The sequence below is a fragment of the Callospermophilus lateralis genome, chromosome 13, assembly GCF_048772815.1.
Source record: "Callospermophilus lateralis isolate mCalLat2 chromosome 13, mCalLat2.hap1, whole genome shotgun sequence".
In the NCBI taxonomy this organism is placed as follows: domain Eukaryota; kingdom Metazoa; phylum Chordata; class Mammalia; order Rodentia; family Sciuridae; genus Callospermophilus; species Callospermophilus lateralis.
The window spans coordinates 18,494,852-18,518,143 of NC_135317.1; the positions used below are offsets into that span (position 1 = coordinate 18,494,852).

The 23,292-nt window shown below is 37.2% G+C and overlaps 1 protein-coding gene across 5 annotated transcripts in view; it reads right to left on the reverse strand.

The window, feature by feature from the left end:
- Positions 1-23,292, reverse strand: part of Larp4b (La ribonucleoprotein 4B) — a 93,542-nt gene that overhangs the window by 37,008 nt on the left and 33,242 nt on the right. The window contains exons 4-8 of one of the 5 annotated variants that reach the window (XM_076832126.1): positions 19,920-19,988; positions 13,847-13,991; positions 13,463-13,603; positions 2,152-2,230; positions 415-551 (exon numbers count right to left, since the gene is read on the reverse strand). In XM_076832126.1, coding sequence (XP_076688241.1) covers positions 415-551; positions 2,152-2,230; positions 13,463-13,603; positions 13,847-13,991; positions 19,920-19,988 — 571 coding nt within the window. Of the gene's footprint in view, positions 1-414; positions 552-2,151; positions 2,231-3,206; positions 3,274-13,270; positions 13,334-13,462; positions 13,604-13,846; positions 13,992-19,919; positions 23,131-23,292 lie in introns of those variants that run through there. The other 4 variants (XM_076832122.1, XM_076832127.1, XM_076832123.1 and 1 more) reach the window with 4 other exon arrangements.

Consider the following 23,292-nt stretch of genomic DNA (forward strand, 5'->3'; position numbering starts at 1 on the left):
GGAAAAAAAACTTTATTCACAATATACTTTTAAGGAAAAATGCTACAATGTTTCATCAAAACTTAAACAAGGAACTTGAGGAAGTTGAAATTTGAAAGAAACTCTTTTTGGGGCAAAAATGCTAATTAAAATGTATTTTACTTTAAGTCCTTTGTTTTCATGAATGTAACAGCTGTCTTTATAATCTCCATTTAAAAAAATTCATTTTCTCCTGCAGATGACAAATAAGCAGACTGAGATTTCGTTATGAATTCAGTGTTCCCATTATTGGGACCAGTCAGAAAAGAATGAAAGGCTAAGGAGTATTTGATTTCCCAAAAAGTACCATTTGGTGGCTGGTAGATGTAAAGAGTCCCTGATAAGACAAACGGTGTAAAAACAAATGTTATTCATTTCAAACGGTCATTTACTTACATCTTAGCACTTCAACAATTAAATCCACATCAGTACTGAGTTTTTTGATATGGTCAAGGTTAGCTACCGTTGTAATTGGCACATATTGATCACTATCCATCTGCGATATGAGATACATGTCACTAGCAAGATTCTCCCTGTTGAAAGAAAACAATCTCTTTTAATTGATATTTCTTTAAAAAGAAGTTTCATCTAGTGCAATATCAGTTTCACAAAATGTATGAATGTGGCATGGTATGACTTTGGGGTTAGATCTGGGCCTCCTATCTGTTATTTGCTCTTTCTCTGTCCACAGGTTTATTTTTTCCAAGACACCTGGAGAGGTAGAGCAAAAGTAAAATATACTGCACTTTATCCAATCAAAATTAACGAGTAGATAATTATTCTTAAAATGTAGTTATGGCTTATCTTTGTTCTAAATAGTTTTAATAATTTATTAAAAATACACACAAAAAGTTTTTCTTCTTCTTCTTACGGTAAGAAAATCTAGCTGAATGAACAAGGAAATATGTGTATATATATATAAAGGCCAAGATAAAGTCAGTACCCAAAATGCATGCTATAAAATCTGGATACTTGCTAGAGAAGCTGCAAATCCGGCTCTGGCTTCCTAGCAGCCAGAATTATAAGGAAGAAAACAGAATCAGTATAACTTCATGCAGAGGGTCAAAAGGTAAGCCACAAATAATCAGCAGTTCAGGTCAAGATGATCGACTTCCACGTATTTTGGTCAAAGCTAAATGTTTCCTGTGAATTCACAGGAAACAGACAATGTGTGATATAATGAGCAAGGCCCTCAAAAACACCTCATAACTGAAGCACAATAATGGGTTTCACAGGACTCTTCTTACAATGTCCCTTGTGAGGGAAATACCCTTCTATCACTCATCTCACCTAGCTACTGCACAGATGTGGGTGAGTCTAGATTCATGAGGGCTAGATAAAGGTTTGTGAGTAGAAGAGACATAGGTTTTTCAACTTTTACCCCATCTTTTGTTCATAAATTATGCCACGATGCAATATAATCAATGCTCCTAATTTGTGATAAAATGGAAGTGGAAGGAAAGCCCAGCACAGTCCCTCCCTCCCTCAGTCTCACATAATCCTGCTATCTTTGAGTGCCCCTTTATCAGACAACTCCATGGGTTCCTCAGGGCTTGAGAGAACACTTGGAAAACCAAACTGAAAGAAAGCATTCCACATGGCCAATCAGTTATCTCATACTCAAATCGTTTACATCTAGTTTTGGCATTTGAACTTTAAAAGATGCCACTATGTTTCACTACGAAAGGTATTATTTGGAGGGGGACCCACAAAAGTAAACATGAGTGCTATGTAAATAACAATTTGTTATTGCAGTGTCTGGCACAGTCTAAGTGACAACATAGGAAATTTGCCCAAACTTCACTGAGGCTCAAGATTCTAAGACTACCTGAGACTTTGATGCAGTGGCATGGGAGCAAGGGAGGAGCAGGTAGGGAGTCAAGGAATCTTTATTTCAAATAGCTATCAAGATGAATTTGAGGCTCCAACTCTGGGGACCACTGACCTGAGGATTATGATCAATTACCTAACATGCCAAAAGCCTATTTACTCATTATTCTAAATATCTAATTCACACAGAGTATTCACACACACCTTTTAGTATATACATGGTCTTCTATGTAAAATCACATTTATAGATAATAAATAATACATACCAACAGGGATATTCAGTACTAGAAAAACCAGTCTTACCTAGATAAGCAGAATTCCAATGTTTTTTTAAGTACTTCCCGGGGGTCTTCCTGGCTTTCTGGTTGAGACTCATTTCCTCCTATATAAAAATAATGATCAACTCAGGAAAAATAGCTTAAAATTTTCCAAGCAGATAATTCAGTATGGCAGTTCTAGTACTTTCAATATACATATTTACACACTTGTACCCATGCATGAAGTAAAGAACACTTCTATTATTTTACCTACTAGAAAAGGGTAAAGAGTGTAAACAAAACAGTCTCCCTGTCTTCCCTCTAAATCAAAAACATCACAGTTTAAGGATTAAATAGCTTCTACACTAGAGCATTAAATTTGCCTTTAAATTTCCAGATAGTCAAAGCAATAAGTGAGAAACTATCATGTTCTTGTCAGATGATACTAAACAAATCAGACACTCAAAGGATATAAAAGTTCATTCTAAATCCCAGAACAAGTTGCTTATGAGAAGGTGTCAGCCAGTATGACAGGTGACTTATGTGTGTATGGTCATACACAACACCAGGTAATAGATCATGGCCTTCTACCGAAGCGAACCCAGGTTTAAGCCAAGACACTCCACCACCACCTGCAACACTCTGGACACAGGCTGTTTCAATAATGTTGAGATGAAAAGAACTGGAGTGCTAAAACACTAAGATTTTTAATATGCTGCCATATAAATCAGACTGGTTAATTTATGTGTCAATCATATATGTGATTATGTTCCAACCATATATGTGCAAGAATAACATAAGAGACATTGGTAATTTGAAAGTCAAAATTAAAGATCATGAAAAAGAAAAAATAAAGCGGGGGCATTTAGAACAAACAGGGACAGAAAGTTCAGGTCACTATTATATAATGAAGTTTAACAAAATCCACTCTCACTAGCAAAAAGAAAACAAAACTGCTAAAACAACCAAAAGCAAAATAAAGGAAACCACAAGACATGAAAATGAAAACTAAAAATAACCTATCATTCCCTCATTCAGAGGCTTCTCCTGGTCATTCCATTTAAATTCACATCCCATCCTCCATATTTAAGAGATACTTACTAAGTATCTCCTGCATACTGGGATCTGTTGCAGGAACTGTGAATTCAGTCCAAATTAGGCAAGGCCTCTGCTTGTGTAAGGCCAACATTCCAGAGGGAGAGACAGACAATAGGTAGTTAAATAAATAACTACCAAACATAATGTGAGATAGAAACCCACAGAGAGGAAAACAAACCAGGATAAGAGGCCAGAGCTGCATGATGCTGTTCTAGACGGGAAGTGTCATCTGATGGGAAGGATGTGGAGTGTGCCAGGCAGTGGAAAGTGAGTTCTAAACTGGGCAGGTACAGGGACCTTAGAGGGATAGAGTCAACAGATAGTAAGGAGGCAGGGGTAACTGAGAAGCAGAGTGAGAGAACCTGGTAAGTGAGGTCACAAAGTGGAGTACCTATGAATCAGATCAAGAAGGATGTCAGAATTTAATAAGACACCAATTCAGAGCTGACTTTTAAAAAATTAATTATTTTACCATCTTCCTGCCCCCATGCTCCCTCCTACCCCTGCATGCCCTTTGCCCAATCACAAATCCTCTATTTTTCCCATGCCCCCCCCTGCCCCCCCCCCATTGAGGATCAGCATCCATTTAAGAGAGAGAACATTTGGCCTTTGGTTTTGGGGGACTGGCTTACTTCACTTGGCATAATATTTTCCAATTCCATCCATTTACCTGCAAATGCTATGATTTTATTCTCTTTTAATGCTGATAAATACTCCATTGTGTATATGTATCACAGTTTCTTATTCATTCATCTACTGAAGGGCATCTAGGTTGCTTCTGTAGTTATTATGAATTGAACTGATACAAACATTGATGTGGCTGCATAACTATTACTATTTGTTGTTTTTAAGTCCTTTGGGTATAGACTGAGGAGTGGGATAGCTGGGTCAAATGGTGGTCAGAACTGACATTTTGGAAAGACCTCTCTGGTTTGATGGCACATATTGACTGTGAAAGGTACAAGAGGGAAAAGGGGGACCAGTTGGGAAGCTAACACAATAATCAAGGAGACAATACCATTTAGGATTCAAAATACAGATATTACTGAAGCCAAGAGTGGAACAGAGAAGAGTACCAGCATCTAGACCCAGGGCACTCCAACATCCAGTGGGAAGTAAGAAGAGGAAGGCCAACGGACACAGAGAAGCAACCCGAAAGTCAAGAATAGTATCAGCAAAACAGCAAGTTGAGAGCTAAGAGGAGAGAAAAAAATCGTTTCACATGAAGGATCTGCAGCTATAAAAAGGACACAGTAATGTCAGGTAAATATATAGTGAGAATTAACTACTGGAACTGACCATACGAGGGTCATTAAAGAGCTTGACAAATGCAATCTGGGGGCTGAAAAGACAACTGTCTGCCTGAAGGAACTGCCTAGGAGATAAAGATGTGGGGGCAGCCAGCAGAGAAAACTGTTTTGAAGAATCCTGCTGGGGGAAGATGGGCTGACAGGGTGGTTTCACTTAAGATAAGTGATGAAATTGCATTACAATGATAGGAAATGATCCAGCAATAAAAAAATCCAAGACTCTGTAGACAAAACAAAGCAGTTTGTGATAATGTAGAAAAGGAGGGCTCACTTGAGAGATTGCTAGGTTGGGTGGTGTCAGGAGACACCAGGTCATCAGCTTCCAGAGACTGGATTTATTTTCCTTTTAAAAACAACAATGATAACAACAAAACAAATAAAATTTTCTAGACAGGGGACATAAGGCAACAAAGGACATGAAACCCTGAGCACCATGAATATGTGCATTAACCTTCTGGTGACCTTAACCCACTACCTTGAAGGAAGAACTAGACCAAACAGAACATCAAAAGATGAGAACTATAATATCTGATATTAGAAATACTTGAAATTAAGAGATCAGACATTATAGAAGACTAGTAAACTTGAAGACTCAGCAATAGGAACTTCTCAAAATAAATGACAATTTTTATCATGGACAGAGGGGGCAATATAAGAAAGAAATTGTGGGATAATTTCAAGTAGCTTAATTTAACAAGAGACAATGTTACAAAATGCTCAAAGCCAGAGAAATGCTAACTACACACGTAAACATGTAAGCTTTTTATCTTAGTATTGTAAGATGGAACAGTGAAAAAAGCACCAAGGCAAGGTGGTTCCTGTGTTTCATGTAAAGTGGTACACACTGGCCTGAAGGTAGACTCTGTTAACTGACAGAGTATAAACACCAACCAAAGAAACCACTCAAACAACAAACTGAAGTAAAAGAAGCCTAATCCAGCCAGGTGAGATAATTCCTCCACTGCAATCCCATGGATTTAGGAGGCTGAGGCAGGAGGACTTCAAACTCAAATCCAGCCTCAGCAACTTAGCAAGACCCCAAAATAAAAAGGGGCTGGGATGTGGCTCAGTGGTTAAGTACCTCAGAATTCAATTCCTGGTTCAACAACAACAAAAGCAGCAGCCTATTTAATGGAAAGGGGAAATGAAGAAGAAAGAATAAATGAGACAAAAAGAGAACGTGCCTGGAGCCCAGGAGGGTATGGGTTCTAATGTCATTCTCCAATACAAGGAACTAGGGATCCTTGGAGAAACTGCTGATTGTAGGAAGAAAAAAAAAAAGGCAAAACAAAAAGTCCTACACTGACAGGAATAGGTCATATGGAACCAACTAAGAGTTTCCCAAAGGCCAAAGCCAGAACAACTTGAGCAATAAATTACTACTGGATAATTACCCAAGTACAGAGTAAGCATTCCTGAGCCCATAATGATACAAGTAAATAGATGTATAAGTAAATAAAGAAGAGACAAATCACCCATGTACAAGAATTTCAAACAATTTAGTTAGACTCTGCTTTTATAGAAGACCATAAATTCCTTAAGTTTTCTCTATGCAGAGAAACTTCCACCCTAACAACAAAATACAGAAACAAAGAGAAACCAAAGGGTAACTTTACAGTTCAGAAATCTGACAAATGCTACTTCAGTAAGGTGATCAAGGTCTAAACAGACATATGAGTCCCTTTGATAGTGTGTACCCTTGATATGATATAACGAAAATGGTGCTTTACCTCTGTGGTCCTCCTCCCTAGTCCAAATACAAACATTATGATGAGAAAAGCATCAGAAAAATTCCAACAGAAAAGTATCCTACAAGACACTTGACAGCACTCAAACACTTCAAGACTGCCAAAAACATGGAAAAGTTTGAGAACTGTTAAGGCCAAGAGAAGCCTAAGGAAGTGTTCTAACTAAATATAAATGGTATCCTAGATAGGATTCTGATACAGAAAAAAGATATCAGGGTAACAGATATCACTCCTGGTTTAGTATTGGTGACAAATATATCATATTAATGTAAAATGTTGATGGGAAAAACTAGATTTGAGGTAGTCTGTCCTGGGGGGCACACACTAATTAAGATGAACAGAACACTTAATGTCTTAATTTAAAATGGTGCCCTTTCCCCTTTCTCCTGCCAAAAACACAAGATCCCCTCCCCTTATACTCACTAAGGATCTGGATGACTTCAGGAAGTAAAAATTCATAAAAATTATGGGAACTCATTCTGACCAAGCCCCTAAGTGGTCTTCAATTCAGTCTTGTCCACCCCGTGTCTCTAGCAATTCATCGGTTATAATTCATGTTTTCCTACTTTGGCTCAAGTTCCTGCAGAGGTTTCTGCTCAGTAAATTGTTGATTCTATTCACCTCTCTGTCTTTTTCAACTTTGTAGGCAGTTGGTTTACCCTGTGATCACACATTTCTTCTAATAAGAGCTGTGTTTTTTTTTTCCTTAGCTTCTTTACTTGTTAGGACAGAACAGTGACTTTCAAACTCCTCCTATAGAACACAAAGTTCAAACATGTTTGCATATGCCTGTGTTTTTGGTGCTATTTGTTCATTTTATTATTGGGTTATTTTCCTGAATTTTATCAGTTTATGTTTTGGATAAAAACCCTTATCAGATCTGTGATTTACAAATAGAGTCTCCTAATCTATAATGATATATATGTGAGTCACCATGCTCATTTTTTCTCTGACAGTGTCTTCTGAAAAGCAGAAACTGAACAATATTTTACAAAGTTTAATTAATCATTTTTTTCCTTCATGGGTCTTTCTTTTAGTGTTGTACCTAAGAAACCTTTGCTTAACCCACGGTCACAAAGGTTTTCCTTTATTTTTAGGTTTTATGTTTGTTAGATCTGTGATCCATTTCATGTTAATTTTTGTATACAATGTGAGATATGATTGAAAATTATCTTTATTTTTGCATATGGATACACAAATTATTCTAGCACCATTTGTTGAAAAGATTACACTTTTTCCACTGTGTCATGCTGCACCCCTGTTGAGGAACTAACGGCATAAAAACAAGATATACAGACGGAACAGAACAAAGAGCCCAAATGATTTTTAAGGATGTCAAGACCATTCAAAGGGGAAAGGACAGTTTTTTCAATAAATGGTGCCGGGAAAAATAGGTATCCACATGCAAAAAAGTGAGGAGGAACTCTAACATAACGTAATTTTTTGTGTAATGTAAGTTTTTACGTAATGAAAGATACTATCAACAGAATAGAGGCAACCCACAGAATGGAAAAAAGAATATTTGCAAATTATTTATCTGATAAGGGATTAATGTCTAGCATATATTGAGACCTCCTAAAATTCTACAACAACAACAAAAAAGCAACAGGAAAGGATTTATGAAAATGGAAACCTCTTACACCATTGGTGGGAATTTAAAATAATGCAGCTTCTATGGAAAAAAAATATGGTGGTTCTTCAAAATATTAAACATAGAATTATGATACGATCAACAAATTCCACTTCTGGTTATCAACAATAATTGAGGATACCAGGATATCGGCTATGGCCCCCTTCTCCTTCCAGAAGAAGTCTATGTTACCTCTTTCTAAGTAAACCCTGCTTTATAAAAAACAAAACAAAACAATAATTGAAACCAGGATCTCCAAGAGGTATTTGTACACCTATAAATGTAGCAGCATTTTTCACAACAGCTAAAAGATGGAAGCAACTCCAGGTGGAAAAACAGATAAGCAAAATGTGGTATATACATACAATGGCAATTACTGAATAAGGAAAAGAATTCTAACCCATGCTATAATATGGATGACCGCCCCAAGGACATTATGCTAACAATGAAACATTCCAGTCACGAAAAGATAAATGCTATATGAATCCACTTATATGGAGGGCCCCTGATTAGACAGCAAGTGGAATGATGACCGTTGGGCTGAAGAGTTTAACGGGCAGAGAATTTCAGTTTTCTATGATAAAAAGAGTTACGGAGTTGAATGCTGGTAATGGCTGCAAAATGGAATTCATGTATTTATTACTTAATGGGAAACTTAAAACTGGTTAAGAGGCTGAGAGAAGCTCAGTGGTAGAGCACATGCTGGATTAGATAGTCAGCATTACAAAACCAAAAGTCTTAAGATGGTGAATTTCATGTAGTATATATTTATTTTATCACTATATAAAATTATGGGAAGGGCTGGGGTTGTGGCTCAGCGGTAGAGTGCTTGCCTCGCATGTGTGAGGCACTGAGTTCAAGCCTCAGCACCACATAAAAACAAAAAGATAGTGTGTCCATCTACAACTAAAACAATATTTTTTTAAAATTAAGGGAATAAAATCTAATGGAGAGTGAAACACTATGCTAACACTAATCAAAGACAAGCAGCAGTAACTAACTTTAGAAACAAATAGACTTCAAAGCCAGGAAAGGTTCTTTATAATGTATAAAGATAAAGGGGTCAATTCTCCAAGAGTCATAACATTGCTTAACATGTATGTGCCCAACAGAGCCTCAAAATACATGAGGCAAAAGCTAACATAGAGCCAGGTGCAGTGGCATATGTCTGTAATTTCACTGACTCAGGAGGTGGATGCAGGAGGATTACAAGTTTGAGGCCAGCCTCAGCAACTCAGCAAGACCCTATCTCAAAGTAAAAATAAAAAGGGCCAGAGATGTGACAGGAGTTAAGCACCACTGGTTTCCCCCCAAAAAACTAAACTGGTACAGACACCGTGGAAGACAGTTTGATGGTTTCCTACAAAACAAACCAGACAATACAGCAATCACACTCCTTGGTTATTTACCCAAAAGAGTTGAATTCTTAACATATATACAAAAACCTGCACACTGTTACAGCAGCATTATTTTAAGTGCCAAAACATGGAAGTAATCAAGATGTCCTTGAGCAGGTGAATGGATAAACGCATTTGCCAGACAATGGAATGATTAAGCACTAAAACAAAATGAGCCATATAAAGACATGGAGGAACCTAAAATGTATAATATTACATGAAAGATAATTTGAAAAGGCTACAAAATGGTATGATTCCAACTCTATGACATTATGGAAAAGGCAAAATTATGAAAACAGTAAAGAAAATCAGTGGTTGCCATGGGTTAGGGAGAAGGAGGGATTTTTTAAATTTGGGGGCATTGAAACTACTCTATATGCTACCAAATGTGGATATAAATCATGAATTTATTAGAATGTATAACACCAAGAGCTACTTTAAACTAAAGACTTTGGATGATAATGATGTGCTGATACAGGTCCCTCATTTATAACAAATGTGCCACTTTGGTGAGCAATGTTGATAATGGGGAAGGCTATGAAAGTATCGGGGCAGAGGTGTATGCGAATTCTCTGTACCTTCTGTTCAATTTTGCTGTGAACCTAAAATTAAACTTTTTCAAAAAGGTCTGTTAAAAAAAAATGCTTGATATCAATGACTGATGATATCAATCAGTCATTAGGGAAATATGAATTAAAACCACCATAAGACCTATCATGTTACTTTTCAAATTGGCTAAAATCAAAACCTAACAAGTACTGGTGAGGTTGTAGACTAACTGGAGATTTGATTCACTACTGGGAGTGGAATGGGGATGGAGGGGAGTATAAAATGGTATCGCTACTATGAAAAACAGCTTCACCATTTCTTAAAAAGATAAACTTGATCCCAGAGGTCCATCCATTCCATTCCATTCCAAAATATTTACCAAGGAAAATATATGTCCCTACCAAGTCTTGCTTATAAATTTTAAAGTAGCTTTATTTGTAAAGGCATAAATTGGAAACAAGACAAATATCTGTCAAGAGGTAGGTAGAAAAACTGAGGTATATCCATATTTTGGAATACTACTTGGCAATAAAAGGAACAACCTATTCATGTATGTTGCAATATGTATGGATCTCAAAACTAATAAGCTAAGTATGTCAGACCAAAAAAAAGCATACTGTTAAATTCCATTTATATAAAATTCTAGAAAATACAAATTAACCTATAGTGGCAGAAAGCAGATCGGTGTTTGCATGAGAAAAGGAAAGGGCACAGGAAGGTTTTCCTGGTGATGGGTATGTTCATGATCTACACTGCAGTGATAGTTTTATAACTTTCCAAACCAGACAGAGAAAATGAGGAGGAAAGAGTCATCAAATCAATTCTATACTATACTGAATATTTCCTTAACTCACCTTAATCTAAGGAACATAAAACTTATAGAAAAGCTGAGGGATACCTAAACTATATGGTGTTTATTGTACCCTGATTATATGTTATGTTGTACATTAAAAAAATGAAAAGAAAATAAAGGAAGAGGAGGAGGGATGAAGAGGAGTTAGTGTGAAACCACTGCCTAGCAACAGGGTTTTACTAGATGACACAACAGCACTGTGGAGCAATGTTGAGGCTCACTGGAAATATGTGACCATAAACTTAAAAACGAGACCATTCTACACTGCTGCATATCTTTTTCAGCCACATTTATCTATCTGCTCATGTATAGACACACAATGGGTACAGAATTAAAGGTAAACGAATTCAAGGCATTTGTTAAGCAATTATGAAGGGAGTTCAAGTTATACAGAAGGAAGTAATTGAAAGATGGTTTGGGTAACAAACAGAATGAGGCAGGACATGAGGATGCAGGGGGAAGTCATGGACAATTACACAAGTTCAACAAAGGCACTACAGGGACTAGTGATACTACAGTGAAGACAGGCAAATACTTTATAGCAAACACACGGGTGTTTACTAAGTATCCTTCATATACAACACAGACTCAGTGGAAAAGAGTGCAACAAGAATAGAAAGGGAGGTCTGTTTTCTGAGTGAGTCTTTGGTAAAATAACCAGAATGACTTAAAAACAACATTCAGTAAGCATTCTCTGGGCTATTCCTACTAGTCAATCTACAGGAATCATTTCTCCCACTTCATTTGCCCTTTCCAAATGTTAATAGTGATAGTGTTGGAGCTGGGCTATGGCTCAGTGGTAAAGCACTCGCCTAGCATGTGTGAGGTACAGGGTTTGATCCTCAGCAAAACGTAAAGATAAAATAAAGGAATTGTATCCATCTACAACGAAAAAATATTCTAAAATAATGATAATAACGAGAGTGTAGCTTAACTGTAGGTCTGTGGGTTTTGTTTTGTTTTTTAATGACTGATTTCTAGATTAAGCCAGAAATAAATTTGGAGGTAAACAATCAGTTTCCCATTACCTCAAACTATTTCTATGTTGACCCAACCCAGACTCCAGAAGAAAACTAATACCTTCTCCTTGGTTCTTCTTTTGAAAACAGCTTTAAATACCTTTTGCAAAGAACCAACTTCTTTTGAAATTAAACTTTTACATGAATATTTTTAACATTTATCATTTCATTTGTGGTAATGTTATCTATCTTTCTTCTTGTATAATTTGATCCAGTCCAAGGTTTGGATCATTTCGATATAAACCTCATGTTTAAATTATTTTTAATCCTTTTAATTTTCTACCATCAGGATTTCTTTCCCTTTGATTATTATACATTTTTATTTTCTTTTGAAATCTGTTTTAAATGACTAGCATTCCCTCCTTTTGCCATTAAAAAGTTCACTCAACCTCAAAGTAACTCCAATTTATCCCAGTGTTTTGCTATTTCCAGATCATTAAACAGTTAGTATTGGGTTAACAAAGAGGAACTAATCAAATTAAATTTGTTACACACTGGTACTACCCCAATCAGATTTAGAAAACTATATGCTTGGTGTGGTAGTGCACACCTGTAATCCCAGTGGCCTGCGAGGCTGAGGCAGGAGGACTAGAAGTTTGAGGCCAGCCTCAGCAACTTAGTGAGTCCTTAAGCAAGACCCTAAATAAAAAAGGGCTGGGGTGTAGCTCAGTGGTTAAGTGCCCCCTGGGTTCAGTCCCTGGTACCAAACCAAACAAAAAGGGGTAATTCACATTAAATTCACGCATCCAATCCTATAATTGCAATTTTATCCCAATTATATTTAAAGGAAAGCAACATAGTTTTATTTTTGTTTTCCTTTATAAATAATACTTGATTCATGTGATCTGATTATTTAATGCAGTAAGCTAAACTGAAGTTTTTTAAAAAATAACAGTATTATAGAACAGTATTTTCCTGCTTAAGAGACACTGCTGACTTTGCCATATTTTGAGTCTTATGTCATTGTGCATGACTATGTCTCATACCATGGAGGTCTGACATTCTTGGCCCTGTCTGTATTCCCTGGTCACTGTGATGACCAAATGCTTCCTCATATTTTCAAATGTCCACAGCAAGTGGGCATCTTACAATGACATTTCTGGTGTCATTTGGCAGACTGTGTATCTAAGTCCAGAAATCTCCATTCCCTACTTACTCTCTTCTTTCCATTTTTACGGCCATTACTCTAATGCTGATGTCCTCATAACCCTAAACAGCAAAAACACAACTTCCTATTTCATTGATTCTTAGGTTTTCTTTCCTCAAAGCCACTGTTTCACATTCCTGTAAAATTTATATTACCCAAATATCTTGCTTTCTTTATGTCACTCATTCATCAATAATGGGGATAAAATTCAAATCCTCCTGGTTTCTAAGACTCTTGAATGTGACTTCAACTGTCCTCATCTACCACTATATTCCCTCTTTATGCCCTTCTCTCTATCCAACTTGTTTCACTCTCAATTCTAGCATTAAAGGTTCATCTCTACACTTTACTGATGCTTCACCTATGAACAATCTTCTACTTCTAAATAAATGCCACTCGCCTCAGATGCTACTCGGGTCTTACATGCTCCATGATGCTTCCCCCACAGGGTCTTTCATCTCTGCATCCATGTTGAGACTGAATTGAAAGGAGAATTAAAAGGAGGCAACAAAAGGTACATTTTTAGGGAAATATTTAATAAGCTAAGTGATAAATAATTAAAAAGCCCACACTCTATATGAAAACAAATTCATAAAATAGTTTCACCTGTTTCGATATTTTCAGGCAGAGATTCATATTCTGAGTGATCCAGAGCCAAAGTGTTCATGTCTGTCTGGTCTGACTCCTGTAAGTCCGGTAATGCTGCATTCTCTTGACTTTTGTCACCATCACCACTGGCATCCAATCCTATAATTGCAATTTTATCCCAAAAGGCAGTGTTAGAAAAATAATGTTCCTTTAAAACAAAACTTATACTTGCAGACATTCAAAATCTTTAATTGGATTATAAAAGATCTCCAGACTTCAAGTACTATTACAAACCAGGAAACAAAAGAAAGAATCAACAGCTTCTCAAAGAGATTAAATAGTAACAGAGGCAAAGATTTGACAACAGGGCTGTTCCTGGTCAAGGCCATGCTCAAAACTCACCCTGCTGGCCGCAGTCTCGATGGCTGGGCACCTCCTCCCAAGCAGCACTCACACCAACAGCAGCACTACTTGCCTCCAAATGTAACATATGAGTCCCCCATACTTTCGCATTCGGGTTTAGCTCTGAAACCTTAGTTGTTGGTACCTAGAAAAAAAAAATTTATATATACATTTGTATCCAAATTTCAACTAAGTGCTACTGAAGGGTTAAAACTGCATCTACATTAAGAGAATTTAGGGTTAAAAGGCTGAGCCTATCTCTTTACACAGACCTCAGGGATAAAATCAGATTCCAAAAGTCACAAAGTAGAAGTGCTCAGAAAATTTAATTCACCCCCAGGTTCTTAAGTTCCTCCTAGGCACAGGCTTCTAGATGCTGCAAATGACAGGTACAGTCCCTGCCTTCATGAAGAGTTCAGTGTCTCACAAATAGTGTAATTATAAATAACTGGTGATTTCCTATAATATCTAACACAAATCACAATTTACAAATTTGAATACAATGTAGAGGGGTAAAATTTTAATTATAAAGCTTCAAACACTCACATAAGCCAAAGATGTACAAAACGGAAGTTCCTCCTAAGAACAGGACTGTCAGCTACTGGAGGATGAGAGAAAGCTAAAATATCCACTGAGCAGGACAACAAAATCTCTCACATTTTCAGCAGAGCTACAATACTATTTCCATTCCTAAAAGCACTTCCATCTCACCTTCAGAGCTTTCTCAGAACACAGTTTCCCAATCCTATTGCAGTGGGAACTCCAGGTGATCCCCATGCTGCTTGCCCAAAGTTCTTACATGAGCCCTCACTCCACTGGGGCTTACAACTCTCCACAAACAGGTGTACAACGTGGGGCTAGTTATTTACCCTCTAACTTAACTTCACCTGAGAAATGAGCTTTGCAGTTCCCGCCTTCTAGGATTACTGAATCAGGGTATTTAAAGAACCCAGCATGGTGCCTGGCACACACTAGGCACACTCACTAGCAATTATTACAATAAAGGGTATTCAGTAGCTTAGACTAGCTATCGCAGTCCTCTGCTCAAACACTGAAGTCATCCCTTCAAAGGCTGCCTGGCTCATTCATGGTAACAGGTGAAGTTCTTACTACAGCCCAACTCCCTTGTGTGATCACCACTTCTTTGAGCTAATTTTTCATCACATAGACCTCCTTGCTCTTTCTAAATACACTGGCACTTTGTCTCCACCTGTCCTGTCTGTCTAGAATACCATTCGCAGATATACCCTAAAATACTTAAGAGCCATCCCCCCACACTGGATAGTCCCCACTTTCATGGTTTTTCTACTAGTCTAGCTTACTTCTGCTTAAAAACTTTGAATGACTCTTCAAGGTCTAAAGAAAAACCAAACATCCCAGAGGCAGTTGCTCCCCAAATTTTAACTTCAATTTTGCCATTACAACCCCTTGACAAACCTAGATAAATTGTCTGCCTTTTCAAACACACCACCAGCCTTCACACCATGGTGCAGGGAGGCAGAGCTACCTAAGAAGGGATGGAGTCCTGGTCTCATGTGTTCTTCAGGCTAGTACTCTAGCTGAGAGCAGCCTTGCTGTGCTATGCCAAGGTGCAGTGCTGATGGTACTAGTTTCTGTGCTCCAGCATGCAAAAAGGTAGGAAAGCACTAAGTCGCCACCAAGTCGCTGCCACCAACCTAACAAGCACTATATTAAGCTACCAAGGAGACACACAGATTAGAAAATTTAAAGACATAATAAATTCACATTGGCTCAGGTGTTGAGGCTGGCAGTGAGAACCATACAACATTTTCTGAAACTGAGAGTACCAGGCTTATGGATAAAATGCCAGATATTCACGCTATGGAAGCAACTTATTGACTGCTTTTCTGGGCACTGGGTAATAATTAAAACATCATGCCCACAAAACCAGAGGCTTAAATGAGTGCCTATCTGGAATTCTTTTACTTTTTTAAGTAGGAAAAGGAAAGGGCTTTCTTTTTCCTTCAAGAATATTATAATCAAGAAACACTGATTCTACAATTTCCCTTTTAACCTCTAACCTTCCAGTTCATCTTTGGCTTCTACTTCTGCCCAGGATTAGTCTCTCTCTCTCTCTCTCTCCTCTCTCATCCCCTCACCCATCAAACAAGTAAATGCTCACTAGTTTGCCTGTGACAAGCACAGTGCTAAGACATGGGGCTCCAACAAAGAACACACGACCTGCCTCCTGCCTCCCAGAGTTAAGTACAGAAGACACACCCTACTTCACCACACCCAAGCTTTCACAAGTATTTGCATCTTCTTGACCTGTTTTGTTTTTAAATTATTTCTCTATTCTATTTTCTTTTTTTATAATTTAATATATTAATTACTATTATAAAATATAATTCACTATGATGTAAATTGTTTTCTTTATATAAAATATATCCTCTATTCTATTTTCTACTTTACTACTTGTGTAAATGGCCTCTTCTAATTAGGCCCAGTGTTCTTTCCAACACCCAATTACACACAATCAAGTTTTCCTACCTCAGTTTCATTCCTCCCACTTAAGACTCCTTTTATCTCATGTACACATTACGCATTCTTTAAATTCTTAACACCAAATGACATTAACCTTTTCCAGTTTCAGCACCTTTGCAAGCAAAGGTCCTATGTAACCAATGTTTTGTAGTTCATTATTGCAGATGATTCATTGTGGTGGCTGTGAAGTGGCCATGAGCAGCACTTAGAGCTATTACAGCACACATGGTCTCCCTGGTATCTAGGCTTGGAGTGTACTGTCTATACACTCTTGGTGGCAGCCACCATGGTTTGCTCACCTTGTATCATTAATACCCAGTAGAGTCCAGAACTTAGCAGGGAGGTGCTTGAGAAATATGCTGAATGAATCAATACCTAACAAAGTGACAACACAGAAAATGATAATTTCCACTATTTGACAACATGTACAAAGTTTTATGCTTCAAATGAACAGGACCCTACCCTTAAGAAGTTATTACCTCTTAAGTGGTAAATTAGCCTAAATCAAGAATCAGAGGGGGTGGGATTGTGGCTCAGCGGTAGAGAGCTCGCCTAGCACGAGCAAGGCCCTGAGTTCGATCCTCAGCACCACATAAAAATAAATAAATAAAATAAAGATATTTTTAAAAAATCAGAAGCTTAGCACAATTTTAGGCAGTTAACCAATATTCAATACATACTGTGATAAGAAAACCAAAGCAGAGCAAGATTAAGTAACTTGCCAACAAAAATAATGGCAATTAGAAAATTGAGTTCTAGTATAACCCATTAATGTGTACAATTAATGAGCTAACTTTTTTCTTTAAACATTGTGTTCCAATATCAGCAAAAACAAAACATTAATCAAGAATTCATTAACTCCTAATAATGCACATACGGAATTTTTTTTATTAATGATATTTTTTTAAAAACCCAAAGGTGTATTTCTTTAAAATATGATTATTTGCTTTGTAGTCATATACAATTCTAAATAATTATCAAGAACTCTAGTTTCATCTGCTTGGCTATACAAGTCTTATTTTTACACTGAAAATTTATGAGCAAGCAATGGTTATTAGAATCAGAAGCAGGCTGACCTTAACAGCCACTCTCTGAAGTGATTTTACATCAACAGCTAATGCTACTTCTTTGAAGAGAAGGGTATCACCAATTTCTGATACTCTAAACAAACAAACACAAACTCCTCTGCCCCTCAAAATGAAATATCCATTTTTAAAAATATTATTAATTCATAATAATAGAATAGAGAAATAATTAAAAAACAAAACAAAGAGCTATTACAGCACACTTGGTCTCCCAGAAGTCTAGAAAGACACTCAAATTAGCTGCCCACAGAATCATTTGCAAAGATTCTTCCAAACCAGTGGGATCAGTCCCATCTCAGAGACCTGAGAAAGAGCTACACAAGTCATTCTGACTAAAAGAAAACAATCAAGATTTTAAAGCCAATTAAAAGTAGCAAAATTTACCTGCTTTAGATACATACACAAAAAAGTAGCAGAAATTCGTAAGTTTGTATTTTATGGAAAGGAGACAAAATGGTCCATCTGACAAGTTATGGAGTAGGAACTAGAGTGACTAATACCAGAGGTGTCATTTAGATGGCAAACATAAAACAGGTGAGATAACCGGGGAAATAAAACCCCAAGTCTGTACTATTCTTGGAAGTTGCACTAAATGAAGTTTAGTAATTCACAACAATTCACTGACTTCAAAGTCATTGAAGTGTCCACCTTTGGTTGTTTATTTGTAAAATGGAGAAACAGCTGCTATGTTAAGATTCAGTATTAAAAAGATATCTGTAACAGCACGTTGGAAATAACCTGAAAAAGCAAGGCAACGCCGTTAAATGTGGTAATGCCTCAACTTAGAAAACTGGGCATATCTCATGATTTAAATAAAGTTAATTTAAAATAGAAAGCATGTACCTGTTAAAGTCATGCAAATACAGACAGCAACAGGAATCCTTTGCACACTGCATGCAACTACTAAACACTGAGCAATTAGTAGTCAACTGCTAATTGTATGTACTTACATGAAAGTGTCTATGTTTTTTATTATTATTATTTTGTACCAGGGATTCAACCCAGGGGAGTTTAAGCACTTAGCCACATCCTCAGCCCTTTTTATTTTTTATTTTGAGACAGGGTCTCATTAAGTTACTTAGAGCTCTGGTAAGTTGCTGAGGTTCACTTTGAACTTGTGATCCTCTTAGCCTTGAGAGCCACTGAGATTATAGGCACGTACCACCACACCAAGTCATGTATATTATTTTAAAGGCTTAATTTTTCACTTTTTCCTCCACAACTATTTAAGGAGAAAAATGGGACTCTGGTAACACTTCTAAATATGGCTATAGAAGGATTAAAAAAGGGTTAATGAGCAATTCCTTAAAATTATATGATGGGATTTCTACTTGTTTATTTCCATACTACAGATATTAGTATTTGAATTGTACCTACTGCCTTAACATTATCAATGGGTTTTCTTGCCTAATGCCACTAAAATAACAAACTACTGGTTGAATAAATGAGATTTTGTATTCCAAGCGGTCAGTCCTTTGTGTCCATGGATACATGTGGATCAAAAATATTTGGGAAAACATCAACGTCTGTAATAACATGTACAAGTTTTTGTCATCACTTTGGTATACAATACAGCACAAATATTTCCATAGCATTCACTTTGTATTAGGAATTGTTAAGTAATCCGGAGATAATCAAGTATGTGGGAGGATATGTGTAGATTATATGCAAATACTATACCATTTTACATAAGAGATTGATCATCCATGGACTTTGGTATCTGCCAGGCTTATGGAACTAATCCCCCGTGGATACTGAGGAACAAGTATATGTCCTTTCAATTGCAACATTTTGATATGTCCGTTTTATGTACAAGACTATTTTTATATTATTGAATAATGTTTGCATTTGTTACAGAATTTCTAGAAAGATACTCAAATTAGCTGCCCACAGAATCATTTACAAAGCTACTTCCAAACCAAAGGGATCAGCCCCATCTCAGGAACCTGAGAAAGAGCTACATACAGTGACTCTGACTGAAGGAAAACAGTCAAGATTTTAAAGCCAGTTAAAAGTAGCAAAATTTACCTGCTTTAGATATATACTTCCCACAAAAAGTAGCAGAAAGCACATTATTTTTAAATAAGTTTATATTCTGCAAGTGTGACTAGCATTGTCAGGGGTTAAAACACACCAATGTGAACATATACTCTCATAAGGGGCCTTATTGCACTGAGGCAAGGAAGAAAGAGCAGCAGCAACATCCACAGAGAAGAGTATACACAAAGCTGATGTGGGGTAAATAATGGAACATGCTTTAATGCAAATGAGTTCACACACAAACTGTGCCTTAAATACAGCAATAAAGACTTCATATTCTTCTATTTGGACATGGTTAAATTGATGCTACTGTTATTCACAGCACTGTATAAGAATTCAAACAACCACTCACTGTTTAGAATAAAGCTTCATTAATTTTAAGCTAAAAGCCATCAAAAAGACTATCATATCACAGCAAAATAATACTGATAAAATATACTTACTAACTGTCCACCTCTACTTGGCCATCCCCAAACAACACTGTCCATTGACACTGGTAGTTGATAAGGGGTCTGTTCCAATGAAAATGAAGCATCTTCTAAGTCCTGTGGCTTACTGTGTAGATCCTCACTAAATACCTGTTCGTCTTCTGATGCATCTTTTGCAATTGTATTAGTCAAGAGATAGCCCACTTGATATCCACCATATCCATTTGCCAGTCTTTCAGAAAATATCTGACCTGCTAGCCCTCCCACTGGATAATAGGAAAATTCATTTAAATAATGGGAGTATAAGTCTTCTGGAAAACTCTGCCAATTCACTTTTGGGGAATTTTCAGATATATTTAAGGTATCTTCTGTGAGTGATAAAACATTATCACTACTTGGTACTACTATTTCTTTGCTGCCAACGGGGACAGCATGCATTACTTGGGGTACATCAAAAGGAATAGCTGTGTATCTGTCTACTTGGGTGGGATCAGCATTAACCAAACAGGAACGTCCATCAGAAGTGTTGCTTAATTCCATATTTTTAAAAGTTACCTTAAAATTTCCCATAAAATGCATCTCACCATTTAAAGGAGATTCTTTAAGCATGGACCTGGCATTTCTTTGTTTGAAATCATTTGCATATCCAATTGTCCCACATGGACATAAGCAGTCAATAATGTTAGGGTCAATACTGGTTTTCTGCAAACAAAGTCTCTCGCTCTTTTTTTCACATGTTAGTTTTGGCTTACTCAACTTAGATGAATTATTACCAAAAGAATCAGAAACTTCTTCAGTTGGTTCAGAATAAATCTGCTTCTGTTTTGGGCTTTCACCACTATTTATAATAGAGTTCTTCTCTACTACATTTGTCTTCTGTGTGACTGAATTTGAACTTTGGCTTACTCTATAGGTTTCATTAATTTTTTCTACTTGACTAATTTCTAGGTCAGAATTTTCTGTTATACTAGAACACACACAAGCTAGTGCATCCTCAGTGACTATTGCCTTGTACTTTAGTATCCCTATTTCCCAGTCAAGGGTTGTTTTAGAATCTGACTTGACATTTTCTATGTCCTCTTCACTTGTTTCTCTACAAATAGTTTCTTGTGACTCTTTTTTGGCATTTTCTAAACTGTGAGGATCATTTAGTTGATCATTTAACATACTGAACAAATTCTTCACACATACTTTATCTTCTGTTTTATGATGCAGGCCTCTTTCCCTTTCTTCTTTACCAATGCAGGTGAAAACAGATGCAGAGGACATAAGGATACCCTGAAGAGATCTAGAGTTATCATGAGACTCACTGTTTGGAGGAACTCCTTGTGAAATTCTAACTTTGAAGTTGTCTATCATCTGGATTGTCCCCTCTACGTCTGATTCACACCCTATGTCAGTTAAGTCACATGTTTGTGTCCGAGCTTTATCTGCTTTGCTACTTGCACACAGATCTGCCTGACACCAAGATTTCAATGCAGAGACGCTCTCCTTGCCATGACTTTCAGTCTCCAAAATACGAATTCTATTCTCATCTTGATAAGAGGAACTATTTTCTGATTGCAATGACAGTGCTCCTCTGTTTACCAGTCGGGGACTTCCATTTCCTAAGATGCTCTCCCCTGGGTGTTTCTCCTTCATCAACAATGGCCCAGGGAGAGGTACAGGATCCAGCCTGTCATCAAGTCTACTCAGAGCCACTTCTCCAAAATTAGCATGAACTAGGAGATATTTATTTCCAAAGCCCTCCAAGGTGATAAACCTTTTGGGACTTAAATTAATTCCATCTAGATCAAAAGAAAGAAAGCTATCTGGTCTGCTGGCATTGGAGTGGAAATAATCATTGTCTTTTAGTGGTTCCGTGGACTGATTTTCTCCTTCATTTTTAAAGTTTAAACTCTGATCAACAATAACTGTGACAGCTTTAGATTCATCATTCTCTTCAATATACGAAGTGTCATTAAGTAAATTAATAGATGAATCATGTATCTGACTTCCTATTCCTGAAGAATGGCGCTTTCTTTCTTCAGGGATGGCACACATACATTTTAGTGAGTCACTGTCTATGTTAATATTTAATTCATGGAGCTGGCCAATATTATGTAAGGTACTACGTTCTGTATAATCTTTAGGAGGCTTGGTGTAAGATTTTGCCCTTAAAGACTCAGCATGAAGGCTATCAACGTTTGCTTCACAAGGTGGATCACTGTCGACTAAAAGTTCCACACTAGGTTTAGTTACCTTACTAAATATTTCCTTCACTTCATTTAGACCCAGCATATCCTGTGGTGACAATTCTTGCTGCTGCAGCTGTAACTTTCCTGCCCCTTGTATGGCATGAGAGACTGAACATTCCTTCCTGTTATCTAGAGGCCAATCCACTCTATGAATCCCCTCAGAAGTAACAGCTGAATGACATTCTTCTCCTGCAGCTGCTCCATACATGGGAGTGCACAGTTCCTTTTCCATGTGCAGGCAGTCAGGGTCTATAACACAAATGCTATAAAACTCCTTTCCTGAATTCTCACACTGTTTGTCATCAACACAAATAGGGTTTTCACCTTGCCTCACCCTACTGGACACATTTAAAGAGTTATTATTCTCTTTAAAACCACTGATTTGAACATTTAACAATCTTTCTTTCTCTATAAACGAGTTTTCACAAGTGCCTATGTAATAGCACAGATGGTCACTTGGAGAAATTTCCTCCTGGAGACCTTGGTCAGAACATACTGGCACACATGAGAGGGGCTGGCCATCTTCAGAACAGCCCTGTCTGTCAGTACCCATGCACAGCGGGTCAGGGACACTCTCAGAATTCTGCTCAGTAACAACAATATCTGAATTCTTATCTCTCTCATCTAAATTTTCATATCTAGTTAAAAACCTATATATGGAAGAGGAAATAGAATTCAGTGACTGATTTGGTCTCTGATTTCCTTTGTCCCCAGATCTTGTAAAAGTTCTAGTCCACACGTTAATGCCGGCAGCTGCTCTGCTGGCTCCATTTTCAACATTGTGAAGCTCCTCACCCTCAAGGGTATCAAATAATGAAGATAAAGTTTTACTTATCTTGTTCTCCGGTTCCTTCTCCACCACAGATTTCTGTAGCAGGCCAATTTTCTCATTGTCATTGTCACTACTTAATTCTTTGCTGAAGCAACAACCCATGTTCAAAAGTTCAAAAACTCACATTACAACGCCTGTCCTTTTCTGAGCCTCTACAAATGCATCTCACACAAACTTGGTTTCTGAGAAGTCAACACCCACACACCAAAAATAACTCCTGGCACAGCAGTCACATGTTCCTGCCACTCAAATCCAAATCCTAATGACAAGAGAACCCTGCCTGACAACTATCATACTCCATGTGCTGAAATACAAATAG